This window comes from Hibiscus syriacus, unplaced genomic scaffold (assembly GCF_006381635.1).
Source record: "Hibiscus syriacus cultivar Baekdansim isolate YM2019G1 unplaced genomic scaffold, ASM638163v2 tig00113721_pilon, whole genome shotgun sequence".
Lineage (NCBI taxonomy): Eukaryota > Viridiplantae > Streptophyta > Magnoliopsida > Malvales > Malvaceae > Hibiscus > Hibiscus syriacus.
Window position 1 is genome coordinate 592,079 of NW_024063468.1, and position 23,700 is coordinate 615,778.

Genomic DNA, 23,700 nt, shown 5'->3' on the forward strand with positions numbered 1-23,700 from the left:
AAAACATCAGGAAAATATTGAGGTTCCACCGAGATTTGAACTCGGGTTACTGGATTCAGAGTCCAATGTCCTGACCACTAGACCATGGAACCAACCTGTCATTCTGAGATTTAATTATTTATAATAAATTTTGTAAATTACAATAAATTTTTTTATTATGACAATACTCGTTCAAAACTAGTTTATAAGGATTAAAAAAATATACACACCACAGAGGTGGATCGAGAGATCAGACATCCCTAAAAGTATAAATAGATCGATGGATTGTTTGTATAACATTTATTTATGTTAATTCATTAAACTAAATAAATCAATATGGACAATTTGTTTATGTTCATTTAATAGACACTTACAAGGATGAACATAGATTTATTCGATTCGTTTATATTCATGAACAAACTTCTTTATTAACTCTTTATAAATTCATTTATCGACTCGTTTTCAAACTCATTTACTCGATTTTCCTTTTCCTTTTATCATTTTTTATATTTTAAATATCGATGAAAATATGGACTATATTGAACACATAATAAACTTTGGGGTTCAAACTGTGAAACTTAAAGAGCTTAAAGACTAGTGGCGTAATTTCACAATTTTTTGAACATATAAATAAACACGTTCACAAACACTACGAACACAATCACCTTAAAAAATAAACAAATAAATACATACACGATATTAAAACTTTAATCGAACACGAATCAAATAGACACTTTCAAAAATAAACAAACGAACACAAACACAACCTTATTCGTTCAATCTCAGTTCATGGATGCCAGGAAATTTATCCATAATGATTTTATCACATGCGCTGGTGATTAGATTTAACCCTTTAGGCAATTTATCCAGCAAATAATGCAACATCTATGATTTGTGAATCCACCTTCAATCCACATGTTTACATCCATGTCAAGAATTGTTGAAGAAATATGTACAGCCATAATTATGATATGCTAAAGAGGCAAACAAATAATCAAAGGACTAAAACGTAAAGGGTCCCCTATCTACCAGAAAATACCCAAAACTGAGATGGCAAAGCCAAAAATAGAAGGATCATTGAAAAGATATTCCAGGGAAATTTCAAGCAACTTGCATTTGGTAACTAAATAAAATTACCAGTACCATGTTTTGAAGCTAGTACTAAAATTATCACTTTGTATTTAACTCTCCATCTTCTGTTATTCATGAATCTGTTGTCCCATGTCCCCACCGGCAAGCAGCATTACTGAACTGTGGTGATGTACAAGGTACCACCGTCCGTGATGGAACTCAAAGATGTTTGTCATGTTAAATGGTCCGCTATCTATGTCAACAAAGGTTTTCATTGTAACCCATGCCATATCTGTCAGTACCCGGGATCGAACATCTCTAACCTGAAAATCAACCTCTTGCTCCCAATTAAATGCAACCTGCCAACTCTGTATTACAGCATTATACCTGCATGCAGTAAAACCCCAATGGTTCTCGGAGTTAATATGGTATATAACGCAAACCAGTGATATAAAGACTTGAGCCTAATCGAGTCAAATACTACGGTGATATACATTCTACATGCTGATAAACTAATCTTAACCAACTTCCTGAAGCATCCAATCTTCTGATGTGATGAAGGATCATGCTTGTGACAAAAGGAATGACCAAAAAGAAAAGGAAATTACCCTCCAATATATCTTGAAATAAATGTTTTTCATTCAAGCTTTCCTAGATCACGATAGGAAATACACCATTTATTCAACTCAAATATAAATGTTAGGTGGTACATTCATCGTTCGAATTCTTAAATTACAATATCTGTCATTTCTCAAGAATTCTATTTATATGTAGTTGCTTCTAACATACCGATGCAAATAGAATTCCTTGACAACATGGTTGACTGTAATAATAAGTACTTAAGTAGAGAGAAATGCACTGTTATTCCAATTCATGAAGGCACCATAAAGCACTTTAATGTTGGAACCAAGTTAGCAACTAAGACCACAAGCAATTTTGAGGTCATAAAAGCAAACTATAATCATCTTACAAGTTAAAGCTCTTCTCTATGTTCAAATATTTTTGGAATCATCACTGTATTTTCTAGACATCTTAAAGAGGAAAACATCAAGCTCATTTCACTCGAGTTTAATCAACCGTGCAACATTACATCTTCAACTAGACATAAACATGTCGAACGCAATTTATATCTTTCAAGGTTGAAAACATCTACATGAAAATGTTGAAGGAACAAGATAAGAGAGTTAAATGACACGAGGAAAACTTTATTGGCTTTGTTCAGTGTTTTACCCAGACCTACCTCAAAGCTAAAATTTAAAATTCATTGCAGAAACCTAAAGAAAAATTATAGAAATTATCGAAATTTTAACACTCCATCATAAGAACAAAAGGAAGTAAACTGCATTTTCCTGATATCGAACTGAAAGATCGTACCCTGAATAATGTTCTCCCGACGCGTGAATACACTTTACATAATCCTCATTCAGCCAAAAACAACTCATAGCAGGAAAAGACCTATTCCTGATGATGTTAAAGAATTCTGTATTAACATTCATTATGGCTCTTGTAGCTGCATAGTATGCCTTCCACCCATTAACCGGTGTCACACTATCTTGCTCCAACGTAAAATCCTAACAAACAGAAGATCAAGGCAGAGAATTTAATAACTAATCCCAACTGAGAAAGCTATCGAGAACAGGATCACAGTTAATTACAAAACATCACCATTAGGGAAACAATGAAATCAATCCACTATAACAGTTGATATTAAATAAAATTTAAAAGATATACAGTGAAATTTTGGAAAAGAAAGCTCGGCTCCATTGAGGAAATTAGAAGCAACGATTATGACGGGTACATCTCTTCATTCGAGGTAAAAAAAAAAAGCCGTCATTGATTCTGTGTACTCAGTTTTTCTCCCAATGAACTATGAACTATATAAATAAATAATGAAGACCAAATTCATACTTTCATTAGAAATGCCATGAAAGGCGAAATAACTATGAACATTAGAAATTAGAATTCATGAAAATCAAAATTGAAGCCAAAAAATAAAATAAAAATCGAAAGGCAACAAAAATTGGGGGAACCGGGTACCTTGTGATAAAGTGCTTTCCAAGCATTATCATCATTGGCGGCCTTTCTCATCAGTGAGTTAGTCATAGAAAGCTGGCAAAGGCTCGGATAATCCAAGTAACTAAGCGCGTGAGTGGTAATCTCGGGAACCAGCTGCTCCATCATTGACGCCCCGCTCTGCATCTCCGCCGCTACCTTGGAGACATCCGCCGTTACCATTTCCTCCTCCACGGCACCAGCCCTACCGTCGTTAAGGAACGCCTCGGAATCGGTGTTGCCGTTGCAGGAAGACGGGGGCGTGGCTTGTCTTGATTCTTCTTTCCCGGTTGACGTGGCGGGAGCGGAGACTTTGGATTTGTGGGGCTTCTTGAATAATGACCGGACGGCGAGGAGGAGGGGGAGGAGGGTAACGATTGTGGCTATGATCAATGACTGATGGGACTGGAGAGCGATGGAGGGGCTATAGGAAATCTCCATTCATAAGACATTAAAGCTCCGTCGTACATGAAATAAAACCCTAGAAATCTCCAGTGACTCCAAATAGGTAACTGATTAAGACGGCGAAAGATCTTAGGTATTTTGGGTAATATTTTTTTTTAGAAAAGGTTTTTACAAAAGGTGTAAAAATTTAAACAGGATTCAATTTTGTTTCAGAAAGAGAGAACGGAGAATCGTGACACACACAAGATTAATGGAGAAGCGCAAACCAGAAAAACAGGCCAGAATTATGGGATAGCTTTGTAGTTTTATTATTTCTGTAACGACGTCGTTTACGCGTTCTTTCTTAAAACACAGGTCGCCAGTGAACTTGCATCTTTCGTGTTCTCTAATTTTGGTAATTTTGATTAAATTAATTATTAAATTATCAAATTCCTTAAAATAATTCTTGTTTGACATATAATTTATAGAAGTGATAGTAATAAGTAAGGTATATAATAGTAAAGTGATACTAAAATAATTTTATAAAATAAATAACAAAATAATTTTTGTATAATTTTAAAAGTGAAGCACAAACAATCAAACAAGAGCTCGATCTAAATCTAAACTTAAGCAATAACATGAGATTGCTGCACAGTAAACAGAGGTTCAGTGTTCAATGGCAAAAGAGTCCAGTAAGATCCTTCACCGTCAGTACAGCAGCTATATCATTCTATTCTGTAAGAACCCACTGGAAAATGAGATACATCAAGCACACAGCTTGAAAATCCTTGCCCTTTACCATTTGGTTCAAAGCGCACAAATGTTCATTTGCTATCTGCTCATCATTTGTATCACTGTCTCTTTTCGCGCCCCTTAGGTAGCGATTTACCAAGGCTGACGATTCGATTCCGTTTCTTAGTTGTTTCTTTCCCCGTGGGATGGCTTCGGAGAGGACACTCTGCTGTGAAGAAGGCAGTACAACTTGGTCAATCTGAGTGAGAGTTCGGGTGAGGTGTTTCTCAGTTGAAGACACAGACTTAGCGAGAGGTGAGAGCCGGACAACACGATAATCTGGTTTCGATTTCTGGTGTCTGTGCTGAAGACAAAGAGTTATGAACCAATGAAAGGCCTGGAGATTTAACAATATTTCAAAAACAAGAATATCAAAAAGCTGAAAATATATCAGTTATCACAAACAGCTCCACTCTAATTCTAGAGATGGAAATCGGTGACAGAAGATAAAGCTAAAGATCATTATGCAATGGAGCAGCTTAGCTAATCTTCAATAGGTTAAGTAAAAGGTTTTTTTTTAATTGAAAATAGGCATCTGGAATGGAATTCGAAGCCATTTCCTAATAATGTCTAATAGTAGTTCTCTCCCATTCTTCGTGACTTGGGATATGATTGCCTCAATTTCTATCACGCTTATCTCGTTTCGCGAACGAATCACAGTGGAAACTGCATACCTTGTTATATTAAGTATATCCTTTACCTCATGCCCACTTTTCAATATACAATTTCGGGACTGAAGGTGAGAACATTTTCTGGGACATCCTTCACTCTCTAAAAGTAGACAGAGATCCATGCTACTCTCTTGGTCAATGTGCAATAAACGCCCAAGCAAATCTTGTAGTAGCATCGAACTTAAATTGCTATGCTCTGAGTCCTCTTCATCACGAGTTCTTAAATTTTTATGGGCAGGGATATTTGGAAAAAAAAACTGGGAATCCGGTACTAAAGGCCAATACGGAGCAGCTAAGTGCAGGTGTTGCAATGACTTTCAAACTCTCACTTTCCATACCGATGAAAGATGAGTTTATCAGATCCAATTCCTTCACTTGTCTGTTCAGCCGGAAAGAAACGTTAGTGAATTTTTCTAGACATTTGGCGTTAGTCAAAGCATTGTTCTGAACCTCAATTATGTTGCTAAAATTTTCCTGCTTAGATGTGTCCAACACTTCAAGAATCTCGCCTACAGCCCCAATAAACTTTGTTCTGAGAGAAAAGAACCATCTCTGGAAGCAGAATGCTTTTTGAGATATGACTATTCTTTCTAATGTTTCTATTGAAGAACATGCATTATGGCATGCCCCAACAAGAACATCCCTATAATTAAGCACACTGTCATTCCCTGTGGCATCTTGTCCGAGTTCTCCAAAATTATCTTTCAAAAAAGTAAGGAGTTCATTCATTCCCATTGAACCTACTACGAAAGAATCTTGCTTTGCCAAAGAACTAAGCCAGTGTTTTGCCTCAGAATGGAAAAACTGAACTAACGATTTAAGCCAGCAATAACAGGAATCAGACTGAACTCTTCTAATGAGCTCTGCAAAAATAAAAGTTGCTGTAATCCATGCTCCCTGACTTGCCGCATATATTCCTGCTTTATAGGCATGCCAGTAATCCCTCCCTGACAACATCTTGCAGGCATGTTCAAGGGTATAGAGTTCTTGCTTAAATGGGTGCTCGATAACAACTCCAACAAGATGAGAATGCAATAGCAAAGAGTAAACAGTACGTGTATAGTAATCAAATACCCTGCCATGATGTAGATGCTCCACCAGAAAATGTACTTTGTCAAAGACATTGGCAGTGATTGCACCAGCTTCATTGAGGATTTGAAGACAGGCAGACACAAACCGGTGTATGTTTGATAAAAGTTTGGACCTGAAGACTTTGCCCATATCTTCCTTAAAGTCAATAACCTCGCCTGAAGCAATTTGTTTACTAGCCAAAGCATTTTCATTTAGATTTGCAAAATATTTGATAATGAACTGATTTCATCCAGCACTGTTACACCCAAATCCTGATGTTCCCCAACAAGCTGAAGAATAAGATTAAGAAGGTTTTTAACTTTTTGCAATACTCTGTTACTAGTCTGGCAAGGATCAGATGATGACTTCACCAGTGATCTGACCTGTGCCATAACTAAAGAGATGACCTGCAGTGGCAGAGGTGAGGAATAAACAGCAAAAGATTCACTATTTGTTCTTGCGCAAAGTATCGTTGACATATCTGTAATTCGAAGAGCTGCAAGGCTCTTTGACATGATTGGGGACTGCGATGCATTTTGTAGAATGGCTAATATCTGAGTAAATTCGAGCTTCTCTAAAGAATGGAGACCAGGTATGTATACAAAAGGATTTGCATATTGCCCCAAATGATCAACAAAGTTTAAACCAAACGATACTAAACAACTCAGTAATGATATAATTAAAGAGAACCTTATGTAAAATCTGGAGAGCTCCCCAATGCATGACTGATGGAAGTTCCAGTTCATCTAGTATGCTGAATAAAGCTTTGATCGTGTACATATTTACGGGACAGCAACACCCTTCTTTTACAAAAATTAGATGCAAACACCTTAATGCTGTTACTCGCATCTGCAAACTATTTTCCTGGGTAACACATCGCGAAAGCACATCCACCTGTATCCAAATAGAAAGACACAAACATATTAAGAAAGTCATCCCACATGAAATGTATTGCAAGAAAGAGAGATTGAGAACGATCATTCACCGGGGTCTGCTCTGACATCATGAACTGGTGCTAGAAGGAATACCTGTTCAGAAATAAGACTTGTTGACTTGGAAACAAGTTTTGAGAGTGAAACCAGTATGGCAATGATGAAATTCTCTTCTGAAGAATCTGACGTCAGCTTTACACCAGTCTGCAAGAAAGTAGTGACTTATATGAGCTAAGAGAAAAAATTTCCAAACTGAGAGTTTGCAGGAGGAATTAATTATTTGAGTAGCATACTGATTTCTACTTGTCACTGATATCTTCCTATTGTTGCATAACATATGGGACTAGTAGATCAATAGTACCTCACAATAACAGTAAATAGCAACAATGGTCACACTATTGTGCCTAATTGGAGTATCATATGTTGGAAAATTTTGAAGGCATATGCAATGCGCCTCATGTTTAGGACTCAGTTCTTTAAAATGGATGAAACAGGCAATAATTAACACTAGATGCCTCCTCTTAAAAATAACATGTCAAAAAGGCCCTGAAAAACCTTTTACCAATCCATGATATGGTCATGGATAAAAACTGTCATTTACAGGCCTGGTCGTAATTTTGCACAATCAGCAGAAAGTTGTATTTAGACATTCAAATTGGAATCTGCATGTGTCAGGATATGAGTGAATGGGATTGACGGGAAGGGAGCACAAAACCTTGTAAGCTCTTCTTGAAACTGAATATGAGTCACTCATTCAAGTAAAAACACTTACACCTGCTAACCTTGCAGCTTCCGGTGTTTCTTGGGCAGCCATCATATTCGCCAGCATCTCCAACACAACAGATGCAAAGTCATCTGTTAACTCACAAAACCGACTGGCGGCAAACAATGATGCTTTCACCTATAGAAATCATGCAAAGGCAGAGAATAAGCCTTTCCTGTGTTCTAAAAATAAGTTATAGTAAGTGGCATGTAAATAATGGCATAGCCAATAATAATATTTCTTATCTTTTATTTCTTCGGTGTTTGGAAAGGCAGGATGATAATCTATGGGGGCAAGATTAGTGTCTGCAGATGTGTGTGATTGGGAAGAAATACTGATGTTGAGACACCAGACTCACCTCCAAGTTATCGGAAGAGACCATACTGGAGAGTACCAAGTACCGTATCTCTGCACTATCTTTTGCAAAATCAGCCCAACAACCAAATAGAACTAAAGCCATTGCTCTCGACTCAACGTCACCTGTGTCCAAAACAACCTTCACTCTTCTCAACAGTTCTTCATGGTTATAGACTCTGCTATTTGGAAAAGTTCGTCTCTTTTGATTCCTGTGTTTGTTGCTCTTATCACACCTGATATTCGTCAAGAAAATTCTGACAACAGACAGCCTGATTTTCTTATCACCAAAGCGAAATGCGTCCGCAAGCCTTAAAAGTATAGTATTCGCAAACAGTCTATCCTCGCCAGGGACTAAACCGAAGATGGAGAGCACTGCCTTCGTCGCTTCAGGTTCTCGTCCCCACAGTTCCAGTCTTTGACCAGTCTGTAAAATTGCCTCAGCTGCTCGGGCTGAATAAGGAAAACTCATCAAACTGAAGGAGAAACGACATTAGTTGGTATTGGAGTTTGTGAAAATAAAAAACAAAAAAAGTAGGGAAACCTGGGTTATTGGAGCGTAGAGCCTTGTCGAGCTGGATGCTCCATTCCATGGCACTAGCAGCCGATATTTTGTCCATTGCAAAATGGGGTCACCAGCTCAGCTACGTCCTGGAAAATATATAAAAGAGAAAACAGAGGGGATGCTGTGAGAGAAAGAGAAAGCAAAGGGAATGAGCATTTAGACGAAGAGTTGGTGGGCAGAAAAAAGAAAATCTTACAATGGCAGATTCGACGCCAAGACCGACACACACTGACTGCTCAACCATGATGATGATTTCCTTTGAATCCCAAACTTCCACTTCCACTTCCACCTCCACCTCCTGTATTCGTGCTTGGTTTGCTAAGAGGTAATCGATCTTTACAGTTTCTGCTTATTCGTTATTTCACGGCTCATCAATGAAGGATCCAAAAATATGTTTGAAGTGGATCCATCTATATTAATAATACAGAAAATTTATATGCAGCGAATGTAAATAAAATCTTTTGGGTATATTTTACTAATAAATAAAAAAATATTTATTTTATTAATTTAAACTACTTACAAGTGAGTATATTTATTTTAAATATTCTCGGTTATTTTATAACGGTTCAAATATCATATAATCTCATAAATTTATAATGATTAAGTAAATTCTTAAATGAGATTAAAATAGGGATAATGGGATAGCCTACATTATGGCCAACCAATTAATGTTTAATTTTTCTGTCACTCTGTTATAAAAATGTTATATATTTGTCATCAATATTTTCGAATTTTATTTTTTGTCATTTCGTATAATGATCAGCAAAATGATAACATGACAATTTGAGCATTGGTTTAATGATAAATATAAGCCTCAACTTTTACATATTAACTAATTTGGCCATGATTTTATTAATCAATGAAAAATATTCTTTTAACAAGACGAAAAGATATATCTTAAAGATAAAATAACCTCAGTGACAAAAAATGCCTTATAATATACGATTTTAACCAACTTTTTTTGGATTTGCCAAAATGACCAACTAAATCGCAATGTGATCGATAATTCACAACGCGATCTCCGGTATCGCAAATCACTTCCTTGTTGAGTGATAGAGAACAAGGGGGACTCTCGCGCGCCGCCGCCGCCGTCGCCACCGTCCGTCTCGGGTCGGGTCGTGGTCGTGGTAATACGCGTCTTCGACACGTCCGCGCGAATACTATCTTTTTAGAGAAAATTCTTAAGAAACAAATGCAATACAACCAGTCGTTGCGATTTTGGACTATCGCAATGCGAATATGTAAATCGCAATACGATAGTCCAAGTTCGCATTGCGATAGCCGACTATCGCATTGCGATTTACATATTCGCATTGCGATAGTCCAAGTTCGCATTGCGATAGTCAAAGTTCGCATTGCGATAGTCGAAGTTCGCGTTGCGAATCTGGAAACTGATTTGCGATACCGGAGATCGCGTTGCGAATTATCGATCGCATTGCGATTTAGTTGGTCATTTTGGCAAATCCAAAAAAAATTGGTTAAAATCGTATATTATAAGGCATTTTTGGTCAATGAGGTTATTTTCTCTATCTTAAAACTATCTTTACTAAACAATCGTAACAAGAGAACGAAACATTTAGAAAGTTTCTAGTTAAATTTTCGTTGATTTTAATCGAGTTTTATGAAAAAATAATTCAAAAATTTGGCATCAAATTTATCGTAAATAACGACGGGTGACAAACAAAAAAAATTAGAAATTAAACGATCATGTCGTTACAATATTAATGATTCAATGACCTATGAAAAAACATCAATATAATAACATTATAAAAAACAGTAAATATCATATTATTTCAGAGTTTAATCACGTAGGCAGACTAAAAGATATGTAGATTGCAGACAACACAGTCTTCAATCTGTATACATAAACATAAATAAAATAAAAAACTTAAGATTTAAATAATCACTTCCTTTTAAGTTTATTTTCTTCTTTAGATATATCTGGCGAAAGCATCGTCGACTTTCACTATCTTCTTGAGTTTTCTGACAACGGTAACCGGATTCACCTCCCCTACGACTGTCAGTTTTTGCTCACTCACGTCCGCCGCAATTGAATCAACGCCTGTTCATCAAAATCTCACGACAAAACTAGAAAATGAATTTATAAAAAAAAATCTCTTGATTGAGTGTTATACCACGTATGTCAGCAACGGTCTCCATAACTTTCGTCTTTGTCTGCTGATCATTCATGGCAGTGATTATCACGATCACCTCCTACAATTCAATAGTTAATATGTATTTATTCATCTATATATATATATGTATTATAATTCAAATACCTGTCGAGGAAGTTTCTTAGAGCGAAAGCACGATAAAACCATCTTAAAATAAAGAACGCTAAACTTTATGTAAGAAGTTCTTTAAAAAAATCACAGACAACTTGATATGTAACCCTAATCTCTTATAGTTATTTATAGGGAACGTTAATTGATTATGAAAAGAAACTTATTAAATAAAGATTTAGTAAAATTAAATTTTCTACTTTTAATTAATATTAAAAAGTTGATATTTTCTTTCTTTATATTAAATAAAAATTTTCACTTTCTTCTTTTAATTTATATCTTCATTAATGAGAATTAAATCAAATTTAAATTAAACTATAATCATGAAAATAAAGGTCGTCAAAGATGTTGTATATATATATATATATATATATGACTATCGTAATAATGTCTTAAATAATGATTGTATTCTTGCAATGCTGAATGAATTAGGAGCATCCAACTTCTTAAAGCACTTTCATAACCTTTTTTATTATTATTTTAATTTAGGATAAACTACATATTTAGTACTTAAACTATCAATTTTGATCCATTTTAGTACGTAAACTTTTAATTTTTTCAAAATCATACCTGACGTTTAGTTTTTGTTTCATTTTGGTACCCCGCCATTAAAAACTTAACATGTTTAGTACCTAAACTATCAATTTTGGTCCGTTTTAGTACCTAAACTTTAAAAAAAATCAAAACTTATCGTTAAATTCTGAAAATGATATTAAAATGAAACAAAAATTAAACTTTAAGTATGATTTAGAAAAAAATAAAAGTTTAAATACTAAAACGGACTAAAACTGATAATTTAGATACTAAACACGTAATTATAGTTTGTGTAGCTGTTCAAGCTCAACGATTGTGCGTGTATTCGAACCATTGCTGCCGTCAAACTATCAATTGTAAGTGTTTTTAGGGTAAATTGTAAATTTCACCATTAAAATTTTAAAAAAATTCAATTCGATCATTTAACTTTAATATTTTTCAGTTTTTTTGTCATTTTATCATTAATCATTTAATAGCGTGTCCAAAACATTCTTCGCTCTCCTCAACAGTTCTTCATTGTTATACACTGCCATTTAGATAATTCATCTTCTTTTATTTCCTATGTTTGTTGCTTCTATCATAGCTGATAATTGTTAAAAAAAATGTAATACCTCTTCTTTATTTAATAAAAAAAGGTAAATTACATAGAATACCACCGAACTTTAAGTGATGTATTTTTTATACAAGTACAAGACAATATATGTTCAAAAATAACTTTCAACCATTAGACATTGAACGCTCACACCCTTTATATTCTTGGTGCTCAAACCCAATACCTCGAGAAATACAATAATTACTTTACCGCCGAGATCACTTGGTTCGTGCACATGATTGAATCATTAAATTATTAAAAATGAATTTATAATAATAAAATAAAATTTGTAATACAGTAATTACTTAACTACTATGAGTTAATTGTTTTCGTATAATTATGAAAATTTACAGATTGGTCATTAATATTTTTGAGTATTTTTTTATTATTTTATTAAATGACCAGCAAACGATGACATAACATTGGTATAACAGCAAATATAATCATAAAGTTTTACACATTAACCAATTTAGTTCTAACCTTATTAATCAATGAAAAGTATTCCTTTAAAAATAATATATTTCAAATTCGTTGAAAGAGAACAAAGCATTATAAAAGTTAAATTTTTAAATAATTTTTCATCAATTTTAAATAGATTTATTAGTGGTGTACATTATACGTAGAGAAAAATAAAATAAAATCGAAGTACTTGTTGAGGATATTTCTTAAAACGAAAACATGATAAAATCATCTTAAAATAAAAACCTTAAGCTTTACGTAAAAGTTGATAATTAATTGGTTAAAAAGAAACTTATTTAATAAAGTTCTATTACAACAATAATTTTTATTTTTTAATTATACTAAAGTTGATATTTGCTTAGTTTTTTTTTATTAAATTAGATTTTCAGTTTTTCTAATTTCCTTTTATTTTATGTCTTTGATAATTTTCTATTGAGTTTCGGATTAAAATTTTAGTAGCTTTTAAGAGGTCTTGGGAAAAATCTCAAATAATAGGGTGATAGAGGAGAAGTAGGGTACATTCGGTGTTGGATTGACATCACTCCAACGAACTATGCGGTGCAGGTGTATAATTAAACCCTAAAAAAGAATCGAAGTGTCTAAATGATTGGTGAATGGTTACTGATGGTGTAGGATAATGTTGCTAACAGTCTTATTTTATGATGTGTTGTTAGCCCTTCTGGGTCGATGCTATTACAGTAACAATATGTTCTCTGGGTAGGGTTTTCAAGCATCAAATTTGTGCACTTCTTTTCCCATTACAGTATTAGACTATCAGAGATACTAAGTTTTCTTCCATTCTTTGTTTTGGCACCTCTCACATCACTAAATGATTGTGCTCGACAGTGTTTGTAGCCTCAAACTCGCTTTATATAAGTGGCTTTGTCACCTCCTGTCACATATTCTTGGCTATCAGGTTATGCATATAAATGCCCCCTTCCTTGGGTTAGATATGACTTTTGAACTTGATTCTCTTTTCATCCCCATATGTTTTCAATACTACAATAGCATCTGTACTCGGCCGTCCATTGAATCCCCAAGCAGCTGCTGAAGCTGTGATTATTCTGTCTTCCTCTCTTTCAAAGTTAGAGTCTTTTTGGCCCAAGGGTAATGGATGTTTTATGCTAGGTGGAAACCAGCTATCCATAGCAGATCTTAGCCTCGTTTGTGAAATAATGCAACTCGAGGTTCATTTTTGTGACTTGATGTTTTTGTCCACATTTCAATTATTTGTTGCTGCCTTCTCTGGTGGAATATAATATTCTATGATATAGGTTCAGGTTTGCCTCCTATAGATTACCTCTTTCCTTACGGTCCTGCACACCATTCATCATCGTAATCAGCTCAACTATAGGTGCAACTGAGCCTTTCTCGAGTATATGAGATTATTTCTTGGATCTTACATGCACATTTTAGGTCCATGTTCTTTATAAGCATCATAAAATATGTTCCTCTTTGGCATGTATTTTTTAGGGTCATCTCCTTCATAAGCTCCATAAAATAGAGTCCTTTTCTGTAATCTTTAGTATCATCATTTTCTTGTTCTATCTTCATTTTCTCTTACTGACATGCCAAAGCAAAACCACTCATACAAGGAAAGAAAAGGTCAAAGCCGGCATAGTTTATCCAAGCCAGTTCTTCAGAGCCGTGGTCCTTTTCTTGCTACCATCAAGATTAGGTTTTCTTACATGAAAAAATATACACAAATCTGCAAAATTTGACAATGATATTGATGATCGGTCTTACTTAATTACTATATAGAAATGGCAAAGAGTCAACTTTTGTTAGACAGACTTGTCTTCCCTACATTTCAGTTGAATAGGTTATCGTACTTCATCTTCTTCTTTTAACGGAGCTAAAAAAAACCAGGTGCCGGGATTTATCTTTCTGCTCAAAACCTACCTGTAATGTATTACTTGCATTGCATCGGCTTCCCCAAACGTACACGGCTTACCACTGATTGCTAATTTCAGAATCTTTGTTCCATCTTGGCTTGCAGATCTATGCATGTATTCGGAAAGACATTGAAATTTGATAAAGCTTTCTCGGATGTAGGTTTTGGATGAGAAGGACCATGCGATGTTATTGGGTCCGCACAAGAAAGTCCAGCAGTGGATCGAGAACACGAGAAATGCTACGAGTCCTCACTTCGATGAAGTGCATAGAGTCCTCGTGAAAGTCAAAGAAATACTACAAAACCGGCGGTTAAAGGCAGCGAAAAATGAAGGTGGATCCGACATGAAAAAGGCATTGCCTTCAAGAATGTGAGTGAAAACCGTGTACTGTATTACAAAGTATTTGATCACCAGATCTTCGGCTGTTTAATCTTTCCCCTACTCTTTACAGAGGCTGCAATAATGGATGATAAGCAACTATTAGCTTGTATAAGTACAGACTCTTGCATAACTGCTACAATAATTATGTTATTGCATGTATTTTATTAAAAAATAATTATATTATTACATGTATGTTATTTTATGTTATAATTTTGAAACAGACACTTGCATAACTGCTACAATAATAATTTATGTTTCTAAAAAATATATATTATTAATTTAATTTTAATTTAAAATAATTTAATGAAAAAATATATTTAAAAATTACATTAATTTATTTTTTTGATATGTCAAACCAAATTGATCTATTGAATTAAATAATTATATTTTATTATAAAGTAGGAATAAATTATTATTAATATCATTTCTGTTGGTCATAAATTTATAATAATGAAGGAGATATAAGATTTGAAATGAAAGAGAAATAAGACCAACAATCAGTTGATCTAGTGAGATGAGGCACTGAGTCCCTTAATTAAGGTCAAGGGTTCGAGTTTTGACGTTTTTGAATAGAGTAAACTGAGTTGGGAGGGTCGCCTTTGTCTCTCCGGTACCTGATCTAGATTAGTCGGTTAATAGATCGGATATCAGTAATTAATTAAAAAAATAAAAAAGTTAGGATTTGTAAAATATTAATTTACCTAACTAAACAGCATGCTCCATGGTGACGAATGGGAATCGAGACTAACTTCTTTTCTCTCGCCTTCCTCTTTCCAACTTTTCCTCAGGAACAAAACGAGCATTACTCAATGGCGACTCAAACAAGAGAAAACCCAGAATATCTATGATTTCACTGTCAAGGTTGGTCTCTTGTTTCTTCCTTTAATCCCTTTATTACTTTGTTCAAACACTTCAATTAATTCTTTACTTGTTCAATTCCACGAAAGATAAGCCAAAGAATGAAATCAAGTTGAAATTAGAAGCTAGCTATGATTTTTAGTTGTTTGAACTGTTCGTTTCATATCATAGATAGCTAATGGGCAAATTTTGATTGTTTCTCGACTCCTTTTCAATAAACTTTGGGTTGCCTTTTCGTCGAGGTTGTTCATTTATTGTTGAAGGGGAGTGGGAAGAGGGAAACATTAACAATATTGGCAGCTAAATTAACTGGATAGAAGATGCTTGCCTGAGATATCGGTCGAGAAATCATGCTTTTTTTTTGTATGAAAAGTAGTGCCACAGACAGGAACTTTCTCAGTTTCTTAATTCTTCCAAGAAGGATTCTTAATGATTTTTTAATTTATTGAGATTATATTTAGCATAAGATGGAAAATAAGATAGTTAAATCAAATGGTAGTATTCTGCTTTGAATTGCAGACCCATCATATGGTTGTAATTGGTATCCTTTTGCCTCAATTTGACAGGATGCCAAGGGAAATGATGTGGATCTCAGTATTTACAAGGGAAAAGTGCTATTGATCGTTAATGTTGCTTCCAAATGGTATCTTCTCTCTATTTCTCTGATCAATACTGGATTGTGTTATTTTTTATTTGCAACAGAGCCAATGGATGATGGTTTATAGACTATAATTTCTCGGTCATTTGCTCCAAAAGCCTTGTTCTTTCGTTCTTTGACCAATTAGGGTTTCTTTTTTATGATCCTTTCTTTGGTTATTATGTGGCAGCGGAATGACAAATTCGAACTACACAGAACTGAATCAATTATATGAGAAGTATAAAGGACAAGGTTTGCATTTTGAACCTTGGGAGCTTTCCTCGTACCTTGTGTATTGTCATCATTAGAAATAATTACAAATCCCACTTCGAAAGATATATGATATTGCAATGTTAACACATACTCAAATATGCGTTTGTTTTGTAAAAGGCTTGGAGATTCTGGCTTTTCCATGCAATCAATTTGGAGATGAGGAACCAGGATCAAATGATGAGATCTCGGAATTTGTTTGCACCCGCTTCAGATCGGAATTTCCCATCGTTGACAAGGTAGCCAGCATCAAAGTTGTACTTGCTTTACTGTTGAAATTAGTAAAACTTGGTTATTTTTTCCACAATCATTGGTTACTATATAGGTTTTTCACCAAGATTCATATACCGGATGATCTACCTCGATTGGCATAGTTTAGGCACAAATATGATAACATGCTTGCATGAAGAACCCTGCTTATGAACCATATGCATAATGTGCAAAATTTCTTGAGGCACTTACTAGCTGTTTTGGTATTAGATTGAAGTAAATGGCGATAATGCTTCTCCACTGACAAGTACTGTAAGTTAGGGAAATGGGGAATTTTCGGAGACGATATCCAATGGAACTTTGCCAAGTTCTTGGTCGATAAGGATGGCCAAGTTGTTCATCGTTATTACCCGACCACTTCCCCACTAAGTCTTGAGGTGAAACCTTCACTTTGCCCCCCACCCTATGCATAAGAGTCTAATTTTGGCATTTTATATCGAGGTATAGTTACATAAAGTGAATTTGATCTTTGGATATATGGTGTTACTGCAGTATGATATAAGGAAGCTACTGAAATGATAAGTGAAAAAGAGGGAAGATGACAAGCTGCCGGATTATTGCTGAGAGATAAAGGCTAGACAGACCAGCCGGTCAAAGTGTAAGCATAAAATACTTCTTCTCGTAGTGAGCGTATATTCCAGGTTTGTAAAATTTGTATTGCAGAATTCCATGTTAGAGCCATGTCTAACAAGACCAAATTCAACATGTATGTTAGTGTTATATATTGGGATCTTCTAAGGTTTGTTCTTGCATTATATGCAACTTTGTTTTTGTTGATTAATCTTTTTTCAAAACAAACAGTTACAATTCGATTTTTCATTCTTATTTCCTGCACTGCTTTCATTCACTTAAAAAGATTAACAAAGGCATATAGTATCATTTGGATTTCAGGATTTAGACCTTGTTTTCTTTATCATGTCTTTCAGCCAGGACACAGCTTCATTTCTGTGTGCTGACACAGTTCACTTGTTTTCCATATTTTGTTCATCTAACTTGAAATGCTGCATAAGGCAGATAAAAATGGTTGGATTTCACAGCTGAACAAACAATGAACCCCTTAGCCCTACCTCCACCCAAAGCTAAAGCAACTTACTTTGTTACAATCCAAGTTAGCAGAAACCTATTTCCCCTATAGGGCAAATTGGGAAGATATTTGAACTTTTCATCTCAGATTCTGTAGATGTACAACATGAATGTAGTGATCATCCTCGCATCAGGTCAATATCTCCGGAAGGGTTTCTCAGACCGACAGGCCGTGAACCAGGCCAAGCACTCAGAGGAGGGGAAGTAAAATGTTGAGTCGAAGGTGCACTTGTTGGCATAGTTGTTTCATTGCATAATTGGGGCATGGAATCCTTTCCTTTCGTACTAGCCGGTTGCTTGTTCTTAGTTTTAGATCCCCCATAAACAAAACTGCATACCACCAGCTGCAGCAAGTTTATATGATACCTTAGAATCATACGCATAAAGAGTCATGCCATAGTCCTCTAGATAGTGGAATTTGGAGAAATAAGGATACCTGAACTGGGCTTGATGCAATCAATGTTGCAACCCCACCACCTATGACATGACCATCAGGGGTAGAAAGAGAAGCACTTATGCCTCCTGTTCGACTGCAAGGTCCACCATCCTCGGGAAGCAAGTACGACCCAGACAAACATAATATCTCGAAACGGCCCTAAGAAAAGCTAAAACAGATCAAATAAGTTCCCACCAAGCTAAAAGTAACATGGCAGTTTCATTGGCAGAAAGCCTATATAGATGAAGAGGGGGAAAACACAAACAAACTGATACATAATCAGGCTACCATACTATGATTTTGCAAGATGCATCTATGCAGAAGTAGAAAAACCAGAGGAGTGTCAAGTGCCACAACCTCATATGTCACCGTAGGCGTTGGAGATGCAGATTGACGTAGAGTTACAGAGGAAACTGTACCACTGCCTGATAAAATGCAAACAGCTCTTGGCCTTTGTTGTGAAAAGGACACCATTTTCTCTACAATATCCTGTAAAAGAACATAAAATTTGCACATTCCATATCAAAATAAAGTTCTACATGATTAGGAAATTGCTGATTCTATTTGCAACTACATCATGTAACAAAACACAGTAATGCTAATTCAGAACGGATAATGCAGCCCATGTCCCTTCTATACCAACTCATAAGCTTAAGTGTGTGTGTGTGAATATATATTGGGCATACTGTCGTATACGTGTATTTAACTGCAAAAGATGCAAGTCCAAGATCAATTCAATTTGTATTGAATGTGGGATGAATTGAAAAGATGTGGTTTACTTCTCCAATTCCAACAGTAACAACATGAGGAGCAAAGGCCTGCCCAGCTGAACTGTTCATCCATTCGCCTATCAGAAACAACAGAACAGTTAAATACTGAAAGGCAAGTAGCATATATTCACAACACAGGAAGTTTATAAAAGCATTTCTATTTCTGATGAGAACTAAGCTCTAACCATATGTTAGCTAATTTCCAATTCAAACACCAAAATGCAACAAAAAAAACTAACCTAGAGGTGCTAATTGCTGCTTTCTCCCAGTCCCAGGAGGACGTCCTTTCTTTCTTTTGTGGCCAGAAGCATCTGATCCTGATGAAGATTTGGGCTTCGCAGGCAAAGGCAAAAGTCCCAGTGAAACCTGGCCATCAGGAGCATACTTCCGGGGCCTCCCTCTTTTTTTCTTAACCGGCTCCCCCGGTGGCACCCCAGAGGGCAACCCCATGTCAATACCATGAGGAAAGCTGTCATTTTTAGGCTCCCTTGTAACTGTTGATCCAATGTCCGACTGAAGCTGAACCTGGGGGTTAGATGGGGGCCTGAAACTTGGTTGAGAATAAAATGCAGATAAACTAGGCCCACTAACTCCTCTATGAATATAATAAGGAGATGACCCGCCTGATAATGCCATGGCTTCTCTCCCATCCATGCATTTACTATTGAATTAATCACAGTTTAAGAAGAGAAAGACTGATTTTTTTATATATTTGGGGACCAAAACTTTGGGTTTATTTAAAGACTTTTAACCCCAAAATTAAATTGATTCAAACTTGCAAAAAGAGTACCGGTTTTGAGAAAATGGTTTTACCATGGCTTCAACTAAAACAACTTGAGAATTTGAAATCTCTGCTTCATAGGAATCTCCTTTTTAACCACAAATCTTATAGAGTAAACATAAAGATGTTCAAAGATGGGGTTTCAGGGTTTCATTATAAATAAATGAAATTTAAGTGTCCCAAGAATCTTCAGTCGAAAAAGGTAAACTCTTGAGCAAGCTAAAAAAAAGGATACTGAGTTTGAAATCTGAAAAGCTCAAAAACCCAAACAAAGTAGAAGCTTTTAAGAAATTGTAGCACTCAGGACCATGAATTGATCAAGAAAAACAAAACCCTAGGTTTTCAGGTTTTCAAAGAGATGCAAGAAAAAGAAGAAATTGAGGGTAAATAAAAGACAGGAGAGAAAATGATTAGAAAAAGAATGAGCTTTTGAATCAAAAAATGCATCAAGTAGAAGCCTTTTCTCTTTTACTTTAAACTAAAACTGAAAACAAAAATTATTGGGGCAACTCTTTACTGTTTAGTAAAGAGTCAAGTGGGAGCATTAGTATTCTGACTAAAGACCATTTTTATGAAAGAGTTCGAGTGATGGTACTGGGATGGGAGGGTAAGTGACCCACAAAAAGTACCCAAAAAAACCAATTATAGTGTGTTTGTCCTTATCAAATTCCCATTTTTCTTAGTGCAGTGAGCCCTTTATCTTTGAGTAGCTGTAGTCATTTTGTTTTGAATTATTTCATTTTTTCACTCTGTTTGAACGAGTGTGTCTATGTGGTACAGTTTTAGCCTTTATTACTCTGATTAAGAACTGAGCCAGGAAGAGTGGAGGTGGTCAAGGAATCCAAACAATGACTCTAACAAGGGGGAATAATTTCGTATTCATTCTTAAAACTACAGGCAAAATGACGTTGGTCTTCTTTTGTTTCTTTCAGATTCTGTGAACGACGTCGTTTCACAGGTTTGGCTCATTTATCATTTCCACTTTTCAGAACAGTTGAAATGATTTTCACACTAGCTCTAGTTTTGAATGCACGCCGGCGCTACACTCTACTCTGATTTCCGAGAAATTATTTGGTTAATCCGCTTGCTATGTCATCGGTAGTTTCGATAAATCAGAGTCGTAAATTTTAAAATAATTTTTAAGTAACTATTCACTTTTAATTTATATGCAAGAAAAATATAAAGATTCACCTTAGAAAAAATAGGTATACATAATTATTATTAGTTGAAATCACAGATGACGTAATGAGTCGAAATGATGTAATGAGTCGATACAATCTATTTAGCTTTAATGATCATTTATGTATTTTATCTTATATTCACATCATCACAACCATGAACAGGAAAGCGACAGGATTTCTTAGAACTATTGCTCGCCTTCCTATGTTTCTTTTAATGACTGGCAAGTTTGGGGTTAACCTGTTGGTTCTGCAATTCAACATTGGCCTTTTCCTTCTCAGTCTGATGCTTCACAGACATCTCTTCTTTTATAATATTTTTAACATCTCACTTCCTAGTATTTGCTGCAACATTCTTGTTATCAACAGCATCCTGAAAAAAAAATCAAAACAGATATATGTGAAGCATCAGACAATGAAGAAAAGAACCACCAAAGAAATGTATAGTCAAAATCTATAATAGGTTCAGCATAATTGCAGCACGGAATTGGTTCGCTATTTGTTATAAAGAAAGAACAAATTGCCTTCATATAAAAAGGTACTAGGAATATGCAACGAGTTTTATAATAAAAGCAAGTTAATAAACTCACATCTGCGTATTGAGCCTTCTCCTCTTTAGAGAGTAAACTAGGCTTATTACTTTTATAACCATCACCTGCAGATGAAAATCAAAACAACTAAACTTAGATGGACATGGCATCCATAAAACTTAAAGAAACTGCATATGACATTATCAAGAATCAGAACAATTAGTTTACTTTAAAGAACACATAGATTCATATCGCACAATATACTTCATTCTCCACCAAAGATAAAGGTCTTCTTACCTTTAGCCTGCCTGTTGGATCGCTTCTTATCGGAAATGAGCTTGCCGTGGGAATGAGCTTGCCGAAAATCAAAGAAGTGAATTAACCCCCAGGCACATCCTGACTTGTACTCTTCATAGATTGCAGGGCTTTTAGGTGACAGCATAGGACTCTTGAGAGCTGGGCTGGTAGGTAATATCCTATCCATTTTTGGGTGGATTAGTATTGACTGCTAACAATAGGGCATTTTGATGTGTTTTATTCAGAAATCTAAGCATGAGAACCTGAGAGAAAAAAAGAATCAAATGAAGAGAATTTGTCAGTCAAACATTGCATGACATCACAAACAAACGAAAACCGGAAGAGATCCGAATTTGAATGTTCTGCACAGCTGACGGGATTCTGGTTGAATATGATGTAATAATCTTCATCATCCCGTACACATATCCATCAAAAGGACCCGAGAGACTGGCTGGTAAAGAAATATTCGTAAAGTGTACATGATTTCTGTAATAAACAAGAGCCTGAATGTACTGATAATTAACACAAAGTATAACACTCAAAACCATCTAAGATCCCAGAAAATGAACATATTAACCGGCATTGTTTCACGAGCCCTTTCAGCATTAAAGACAAACTAAAGAATATGGAGAGTTAAACTTAAAGCCGTGAAGGAGAGGGAGCAGAAAAAAAAACAAAATAAAAATAAAAAATGGTGGGAAATCCGGTTCGAGGAAGATGAAAAAAGAATGGCAGAGAGTATATTACGACATTGACAAGTAATATAGGAGTACTAAGGTTTGAAGATAGATAATAAAACACATAAATAAACTTTGAAATGAAGCAAAATCTTGAATCCCATTGTCTTCTTTCTTCAATCTCCCTCTCTTTCTTCTCTCTGCAATTAAAGCTCCCAACCATGTCACCCATCCGCTCATTTTTCCACTTATTGCTCGCATGTCGTTGTTGGATTTAAAATTTGGGATAAAGTAATTTTTGGTCCTTGAATTTAACAACTTCTCTTAGTTTAATCCTTATTTTTTCTACATTGTTTTTTGAATTTAGATTATGCTGAAAAGAATCTAAAAAGCATAATAATCTTTTTTTTTTGGTGAACTAAAGATAAAAACTAAATAAACTTAGGCCTCTGCTGCCAAAATACAATCACCAGCTTCCTGTTGAACCAAATTGGCAACTTCCAGTGGTAGAGTGTAGAAGACCATGTGAACCTCACCTCTTATTGCAACTATCTTTGCTAGTTTATCTTCCACCTTATTTGTAGCCCGATTTATATGCTTCAAGGTAAAATTTCATTCTCGGTTTAACAACTCATTAACACAGTCTAGAAGAGTAATGATCGAACCTCTTTTAGAATTTTCCTGTAGCATTAGAACAACCTTCAAACTATTTGTTTCCACAATGACTTGCCTCTCCCCAAGATTCTAAGCATGAGAAAGACCTTCATGGATACCCCATAACTTCGCTTCAACTATAGAGCAAATTTCGATCGCTTTAGAGAATCCAAGCATCCAACCACCGTCGAGGAATAACACCCCCACATGTAGCAAATTTGTTTCATATTTTACGGGAATCATCAGTATTAACCTTACACCAATTAAAAGGAGGCATATACCAAGGATCATACATAATAATAATCTTTTATTATGATTACAATTTTATCTATTATTCTCTCACAAATAGTCTTTTTATCTAAATATCATCACTAAAATAAATATTTTCAAATCAATTGTTATTATCAGACGTGTTTTATAAAATAAGAGCATATTATGTTAGTCATTTCTTTTAAAAGTGTGATTGATCGGATGTATTTTCA

General features: G+C 35.2%; 5 protein-coding genes, 1 non-coding gene and 1 pseudogene across 7 annotated transcripts; 2 read left to right on the forward strand and 5 right to left on the reverse strand.

The window, feature by feature from the left end:
* Window positions 1–20: 20 nt before the first annotated feature.
* TRNAQ-CUG lies at window positions 21–92 on the reverse strand. Its single transcript has one exon. It is a non-coding gene; the product is annotated as a tRNA-Gln (tRNA).
* Window positions 93–1,025: 933 nt separating this feature from the next.
* Window positions 1,026–23,491, reverse strand: LOC120186858 (F-box protein SKIP8-like). 2 transcript variants are annotated; one of them, XM_039190693.1, is made up of 5 exons: window positions 23,477–23,491; window positions 5,743–5,753; window positions 3,088–3,605; window positions 2,425–2,621; window positions 1,026–1,437 (listed from the first exon to the last, which is right to left on the reverse strand). In XM_039190693.1, exons 3-5 carry the CDS (start codon window positions 3,541–3,543, stop codon window positions 1,179–1,181), a joined length of 912 nt encoding a protein of 303 aa, XP_039046624.1. In that variant the 5' UTR covers window positions 3,544–3,605; window positions 5,743–5,753; window positions 23,477–23,491; the 3' UTR covers window positions 1,026–1,178. The 2 variants fall into 2 exon arrangements, with proteins under 2 accessions (XP_039046624.1, XP_039046625.1); XM_039190694.1 differs by lacking the exons at window positions 5,743–5,753; window positions 23,477–23,491 and having other exon boundaries at window positions 3,088–3,760.
* LOC120186941 lies at window positions 4,217–7,730 on the reverse strand. Its single transcript, XM_039190757.1, has 6 exons — window positions 7,668–7,730; window positions 7,049–7,156; window positions 6,711–6,914; window positions 6,353–6,427; window positions 5,208–6,260; window positions 4,217–4,615 (listed from the first exon to the last, which is right to left on the reverse strand). Exons 1-6 carry the CDS (start codon window positions 7,704–7,706, stop codon window positions 4,217–4,219), a joined length of 1,878 nt encoding a protein of 625 aa, XP_039046688.1. The 5' UTR covers window positions 7,707–7,730.
* Window positions 7,707–8,737, reverse strand: LOC120186942 (integrator complex subunit 7-like). Its single transcript, XM_039190758.1, has 3 exons — window positions 8,614–8,737; window positions 8,074–8,522; window positions 7,707–7,853 (listed from the first exon to the last, which is right to left on the reverse strand). The coding sequence occupies exons 1-3, from the start codon at window positions 8,687–8,689 to the stop codon at window positions 7,707–7,709; spliced, it is 672 nt and encodes a 223-aa protein (XP_039046689.1). The 5' UTR covers window positions 8,690–8,737.
* Window positions 13,464–14,890, forward strand: LOC120186860 (glutathione S-transferase T1-like; the record flags this gene model as incomplete). Its single annotated transcript, XM_039190695.1, has 2 exons — window positions 13,464–13,688; window positions 14,557–14,890. Coding segments are annotated over 2 exons (438 nt in total), but the record flags the coding sequence as incomplete, so codon positions are not given.
* Window positions 15,587–17,462, forward strand: LOC120186859 (annotated as a pseudogene).
* LOC120186857 (AT-hook motif nuclear-localized protein 5-like) lies at window positions 17,772–20,197 on the reverse strand. Its single transcript, XM_039190692.1, has 5 exons — window positions 19,341–20,197; window positions 19,111–19,178; window positions 18,689–18,820; window positions 18,332–18,490; window positions 17,772–18,239 (listed from the first exon to the last, which is right to left on the reverse strand). Exons 1-5 carry the CDS (start codon window positions 19,753–19,755, stop codon window positions 18,015–18,017), a joined length of 999 nt encoding a protein of 332 aa, XP_039046623.1. The 5' UTR covers window positions 19,756–20,197; the 3' UTR covers window positions 17,772–18,014.
* Window positions 23,492–23,700: the final 209 nt, after the last annotated feature.

Excerpts from the sequence above, each read along its gene's own strand:
- LOC120186858 (XM_039190693.1), bottom strand. The coding sequence starts at position 3,543 with ATGGAGATTTCCTATAGCCCCTCCATCGCTCTCCAGTCCCATCAGTCA. Across the intron at positions 2,622-3,087 it reads GGAAAGCACTTTATCACAAG|GATTTTACGTTGGAGCAAGA; the intron begins GTACCCGGTTCC and ends TCTGTTTGTTAG. Across the intron at positions 1,438-2,424 it reads TCGGGAGAACATTATTCAGG|GTATAATGCTGTAATACAGA; the intron begins GTACGATCTTTC and ends TACTGCATGCAG.
- LOC120186941 (XM_039190757.1), bottom strand. The coding sequence starts at position 7,706 with ATGAGTGACTCATATTCAGTTTCAAGAAGAGCTTACAAG. Across the intron at positions 6,915-7,048 it reads CAAGTCTTATTTCTGAACAG|GTGGATGTGCTTTCGCGATG; the intron begins GTATTCCTTCTA and ends ATTTGGATACAG. Across the intron at positions 4,616-5,207 it reads CCTTTAGTACCGGATTCCCA|GCCTTTCATTGGTTCATAAC; the intron begins GTTTTTTTTTCC and ends TTAAATCTCCAG.
- LOC120186942 (XM_039190758.1), bottom strand. The coding sequence starts at position 8,689 with ATGGACAAAATATCGGCTGCTAGTGCCATGGAATGGAGCATCCAGCTC. Across the intron at positions 8,523-8,613 it reads TCTACGCTCCAATAACCCAG|CCCGAGCAGCTGAGGCAATT; the intron begins GTTTCCCTACTT and ends TTCCTTATTCAG. Across the intron at positions 7,854-8,073 it reads TCTCTTCCGATAACTTGGAG|GTGAAAGCATCATTGTTTGC; the intron begins GTGAGTCTGGTG and ends TGATTTCTATAG.
- LOC120186857 (XM_039190692.1), bottom strand. The coding sequence starts at position 19,755 with ATGGATGGGAGAGAAGCCATGGCATTATCAGGCGGGTCATCTCCTTAT. Across the intron at positions 18,821-19,110 it reads TTACTGTTGGAATTGGAGAA|GATATTGTAGAGAAAATGGT; the intron begins GTAAACCACATC and ends GTTCTTTTACAG. Across the intron at positions 18,240-18,331 it reads TTGCATCAAGCCCAGTTCAG|CTGGTGGTATGCAGTTTTGT; the intron begins GTATCCTTATTT and ends AACTTGCTGCAG.